Below are 5,615 nucleotides of genomic sequence, written 5' to 3'. Positions count from 1 at the left end.
CGAAAAAAAAAAAAAGGTCATGAGAAAAATCAGTGCAAAGTTCTCCGTTCCCCCGGTCTTCTCTGCCGGGCGGGGGTCGAGGCGCTCTCATTCCCTCCGTCCTCCGCAGCCGTTAGTCTCTCCGGCGGGCTCGGGCTCGGGCTCCCTCTCCCTCTCCTCCTCCTCCTCCTCCCCCTCCGTCCCTCTCTCTCTCCGAGCTCCAAGTCCTGCCTCGCAGGAGCCGAGGTCGGCGGGTCGCCCCGCGGCTCTGCCCGCCTTCCCCCGCGTGTGGTCGTTTCACTTACGGGCTCGGCTCTGGGTTCACGGTTCAAGAGTCCCTGCTCTGACTGATCGCCTCCCTCGGTGGCCGGTGGCTGCCTGCAGAAGCTCCTGCCCCTCGGCTTCCCCTCGCTTCCTCCTCTGCGGTGCTGGGGCTTGTTTGGGGACGGGGAGGGGAAGGGCTCGTTGCGGGGACCGCGGTGCCGCTTCACCGGGGGTGCGGGGTGCCGGGCATGGGGTTGGCCAGGGGGTTGAGGGCCGGCTGCCCGCCGGGTCCCAGCCCGTGGATCAGCACCCGCGGCACCAGCGGCCGCTGGAGCTGGGGGTGCGGCGCGGGGGGAGTCCGGTACATGCTGCTGTACATGGCCGCGGCCGCCGCGGCCGCCGTCGTGCTGTCCATGCTGCCCAGCAGGCTGGGGTGGTAGAAATAGGGCGAGGGGAACATTCTCTGCAGGGCCGAGTAGTTCCCGGCCTCGGCCAGCAGCTCCAGGCCCACCGCCGTTTGCCGCTTCCACTTCGTCCTGCCGGGGGAAACAAGAGGCGGCTGCAGGGCGGGCGCCGCGACGGGGCACCCGGCCCGGTTCCGCGGGGGTCCGCGGGCGGCGAGCCCCCTCCCCTCCCCGGCACGGCCCCGCACCACCGGGGCCCCGGCGGGGCGCAACGGCCCTGCGGGCCCGCACACGGCGCGACTCCCCGGCCGTGCCCGGCTACTTCCCCCCCTCCACCTGCACCCCCCGACACATGCACACGGCGACTCCAGCCAAATTAATAACCACGGCACATGGTTAGATCGCAGCGCGGTGACACTAATGGTTTCCGACAGAATTAGGGTGGCTGCAACCGTATGTAATGAGACAGAAAATTACGGCAGCGGTGACAAGGGCCGGACCCCCCAGCCCGCCGCCGGGGAGGGCGCGGAGCAGCCGCGGGGCGCTCCCCGCATCGCCCCGGGCTCCCGCGGGCAGGAGCACAGCAGCGCCCGCCCGCCCACCTCCCCGGGGGAACCCCCTGGGCCGCCGCCCCGCCGGGGCCCGCCTTACCTCCGGTTCTGGTACCAGGTTTTCACCTGCGTGTCGGTGAGGTTGAGGGCGGCGGCCAGGTCCATGCGGTCCTGCACGCTCAGGTACTTCTGCCGCTCGAAGCTGCGCTCCAGCTGGTTGAGCTGGTGGTCGGAGAAGGCGGTCCGCGCCTTCCGCGGCTTCTTGGCCCGCACCGGCGGGCTGTCCCGGCTGCTGCTGATCTCCCGGTCGCCCTCCTCCTTTGTCCCTGCGAGCGAGCCGAGGAGCGGTGAGGGCCGGCGGGACACCGGCTCGGCCCCCGCCCCGCCCCGCCGCGGTTACCGGGCCCCACCGACCCCTCCCCGGGGGCTCCTCCGGGGCATGGCGAGGGGGAACGGTCAAATACAGAGGGGGGGCGCGGCGAGCCGTCCGAGGGACGGCGGGATTTCCACTCTTCTCTTGCCAACTACAGGGGTTTCGTTATTTTCTCGCCCTCTCCCCCCGGCCCGAAATGCCGGGAAATCGATATGTCAATCCGGCTCGGCTCGGGCCCGGGTTTGTGGCGCTCCTTGATCTTCCCCGCAGGAAGAACAATAATCTCCCTAATTGACCCACTGGGGAGGTTGGTGCACACAAAAATGGCCAGACCAGACTGTACATCTGTTTTGGGCACTCTTATGCTAATGCTAAAAGAGCAAAATGAGCGGCACAACGCGGGCGTCTCGCTGATGGTCAGCCTGGCAAAAATATCTCAACGGGGCAAAATTCGAAAAACGTCTCCTGTCACCTCTCGGCTGAACTGGGCTGTCTGAGAGGGGGGGGGCAGCTCTGCCGGCACCGCGGGGAAAATCGCCGCTCTCCCTGCCTCGCCTTTGCTCACTCTTTCCCTTCTTTCCCCTTCCTCTCCCCACGCACACATCGCTATTTTCATTTACGAATCCCACACGGCGGGGGCTTCCCCGTCAGCAAGAAATCCGTAATTAAAAAAAAAATAATAATAGACGGAGAAATAGACCTTCCTGTCCCGGCGTGAGGAAAATCCGGGTGTTTTGCAAAACGCACAAAGCCCTCCAACCTTCCGCTGCTTATCGTGGGCCGATTGTTGTTTTATTATTTTACTTTTAATTAAAAGTTTTTTCGTTTATTTGGTATCGGCTGTTGGGGAGGTGGGATTTTTTCCCTTATTTTTATTTTAGATCGAATGAGCAGAAATTAAAAGGTTGAAGGCAGTAAGTGCAGCTGAGCCGCCGGTTCTTAGAAAGCCGGAGAATCATATATGCGCATTTGCATTAAAAATAAATATAATCTGGTTTCCGACGCGATCCCACCGCTCCGGCTATTTTCTTAAAAACAGGGAAGTTAAAAAAGAGGAGGAAAGACCACCAGAGAGGGAGGGGAAAAAAAAAAAGCGCGATTTCCTTTCCTACCGATCTTAAACCCGAGATAGCAGGGATCACCGACAAGACCCGGCAGAGCGGAGCGCTCCTATCGCAGATTTTCCCCCGATTTTTTCGTTTCACCGATGCGGCCGAGCGCCGCGGCCTCAGTTTTCACGGCGGCCGAGGCGGTGCGGGGCCGGGCCGGGCCGTACTCACCGTGGCATTTGATGTCGCCCTGCGTGTCGTCGCGCTTGTCGAGCTTGGCTTTGCCGTCCTCCTGCTCGAGTTTGGGCCTGAAGCTCTCCGGGGCCGCGCTGCCCTCCTGCTTGGGGGTGTGATGGGGAGAGGGAACGCTGGTACTGTAAGGTGCACACGCCGCCAGCGGTTTGCTGTCGCCCAAAATGTCCTTAATTAAAAAAGAAGAGGTGGAAGTCCTGGGGCCGGAGCTGGCCGAGCCCAGCTGGGGCGGCGGCGGCTGCGGGGGCGACGGCTGCAAACTCGGCGGTGGCGGCGGCGGGTGCGGGCCGAGGTGGAGGTGGTGCGGCGGCGGCGGGAGGCTCTCCGCCACCCCCAGGTGCGGCTCGGGGTGCTCCATGCTCACCGAGATGGGCGACGAGGGCGCCGTCCCCACCGTGTCGATCTCCGAGCAGGGGGACGGCGTGGCCTGGCTCCTAAAATCCGCCGGCCGGCCGTCACCGTGGGGGCGAAAGTCTCCGTTCATGACTCCGGGGCTGCCGGTGCTGCCGCCCGACAGGATCGTGTCTATCCCGAAGCTGGACCCGCTCGGCCCCTCCATGGCGGACCGCTTAGCGCCGCGCCCGCATCCCCGGGGGCGGACGCGGGGGTCGCACCGTGGGAGGGAGGGGAGGGGAAGCAGAGAGGCGGGGGGGGGGGGGAGGGGGGGGAAGCGGGTTACCCCAACCCACGCACCGGCGTCGCGGGCGACACTAACGCGGAGCCCCCGCCGAGCACCGCATCGCCGCCCGGGGGCCGGTTCAGCCGCTTTAACCCAACTTTGTTGCGGGAAAGTTGCGGGCGCGGAGCGGGGCGGACACCGGCCACTGCGGCGCGCCCGCCCGTGCCCACCGAGCTCCTCTCGGCGGCGGCGACTCCCCCCGTGACGTCACGGACGCCGTCGTCGCCCCCCCCCGCCCCCCGTTCGTTTATTATAAACCCGGGCTTTTGCCGCCGCCGCTGCCCTCTCCCATTGGCGGAGGCCGAGCGGGGGCTGACGTAGCGTTGGTGGCAGCCAATCAGAGGCGGCGGCGGGGACGGGCGCGGGGTGTGGGGGGGGCGCGCCTCCGGGGCCTCCGACGCGCCCCCCCCCAACCCCGCGCCCGTCCCCGCCGCCACCGCCGCCCCGTCGGGTCCCGGTCCCCCGGCCACCGTCCCGGAGATCATCATTGCTGTTCCCCCGTTGAACGTCAGAGTAATGGGAAGTGCCAGGGACAAGACGTGGTATTAATCCCGCTGAAGTGGCGCGTCAACCTAATTAGCGGAGTAATTACCAAGGTGGTGACGAACGATCCGGAGTTCTCCGAGTTATCATTTAGTACGAAGTCGCGTTCCCAGGCCCCTGTCAAACCCACCCCGACGCCTCCCCGCGCTGCCTCCAGCAGACCCGCGACCCCACCAGCCCCCCAAGCCCCAAACCTCGGGAGCGTGGAGGGACGGGGCAGATCCATGGGGGAGCGGGGCAGGATTAGGGCAGGATGAGCTCAAGGGACATTTTTCGGGTGCTGGCGTTCAGAGGCGGCACTGGGTAATTCCTTAGGTCAGTGGCACCCCCGCCCCGCAGGCAACGGCCGCCCCGGTGATGGGAGCCGGCCGCCGGCCCGGGGCGAGGAGTGAGGAGACGCCGGGTCCCTCCTTACCCCCGCCTCGACCCGCCTCCCCTATACCAAAAGTCCCCCGCCCGGCCCTGTGGAGAGGATGCGCGGGTGCGCCCTCAGCCCGTTTCCCACCGCGGTGGGGTTTCCCGTCCCGCTCAGAGCTACGGAGGGACGCAGGGACCGCACGGGGAGCCCGGGGGGCGCGGGGGGACCGCGGCGAGCCGGTAACTCGTTGCGGGCGGTTGGGTCCGACGTGAGACGCCGCAGCCCCGGGGCAGCGGTGCGGGGTGAGGGGCCGCGCCCCGGCAGCAGAGGTGCCGCTGCGGAGGGCGCCGCGGACTTCAGCTCCGCTTCCGACGGCTTGGAGTCCGCCTGCCCTCGTGGGGTGAGCCGAGGCGCTTCTGGGTCCTCGCTGCTAAAAATCGCCCGGCCTTCCCTGGGATTCACCGGTGTCACACCCGAACCACACCGGCATTCGCTGGGCGCCGCGGCGGTGCGGCTACCGGCCCCACTCCCACACTTCCTAAGACGTTTTTCGACGGCAGGAGACCCTGCCCGCTGCTACCGGGTACCCTCCGCTCCCCACCGACGGCCCCGCATCGCCGCCCGTCGCCCCGCGGGCAGGCAGCCGCGGGGGGCCAGGGACAGCCCGGCGTACCGTTTGCCCTGGGGTTTTAGGCGCCGGTGCTGCGCCCGGAGGCCGGTGAGGGAGCGGAGGCGGTGAGCCCGGCGGAGATGCAGGACTGCCCGTGTCCGCTGGGCGGCGGTGGCGGCCGCCCCCGTTGTCCCCGACGGGCGCCCGGCGCGGACCGGGCCGGAGGCAGCGCGGCCCCGCCGCCCCGGTGGGAGAGGGGCGGGCGGCGCGGCCGGATCACCTCCTGCCAGCGCGTCCCTACAGATCGGGGCGCTTGAAGGAACAAGGAGAGGAAAAGGGGACAGAAGAAGTGGGGGGGGAAACGGGAGCAAAATGAAAGAACGGGAGAAAGGGAAAAAAAATTAAATATCTGCAAATGCACAGGCAGGTTTTCTGCAGCAGCCCGCGGCGGCCGTGTTTATCTTGCTGTCTTGGTTTGCAATTTACCAAAAGTATGTCCTAATTATCCCTAGGGAAATGCGGGATCCGGGGTAATATGTTACACTAGCATAAT

General features: G+C 66.6%; 1 protein-coding gene across 1 annotated transcript; it reads right to left on the bottom strand.

Annotated features, from left to right (window-relative positions):
* Positions 1-466: 466 nt before the first annotated feature.
* On the bottom strand, positions 467-3,431 carry BARHL2 (BarH like homeobox 2). Its single transcript, XM_054212649.1, has 3 exons — positions 2,852-3,431; positions 1,299-1,524; positions 467-779 (listed from the first exon to the last, which is right to left on the bottom strand). The coding sequence occupies exons 1-3, from the start codon at positions 3,429-3,431 to the stop codon at positions 467-469; spliced, it is 1,119 nt and encodes a 372-aa protein (XP_054068624.1).
* Positions 3,432-5,615: the final 2,184 nt, after the last annotated feature.

The sequence above is a fragment of the Rissa tridactyla genome, chromosome 8 (genome assembly GCF_028500815.1).
Source record: "Rissa tridactyla isolate bRisTri1 chromosome 8, bRisTri1.patW.cur.20221130, whole genome shotgun sequence".
In the NCBI taxonomy this organism is placed as follows: Eukaryota; Metazoa; Chordata; class Aves; order Charadriiformes; family Laridae; genus Rissa; species Rissa tridactyla.
This window is presented reverse-complemented; position numbering and strand designations above follow the sequence as displayed.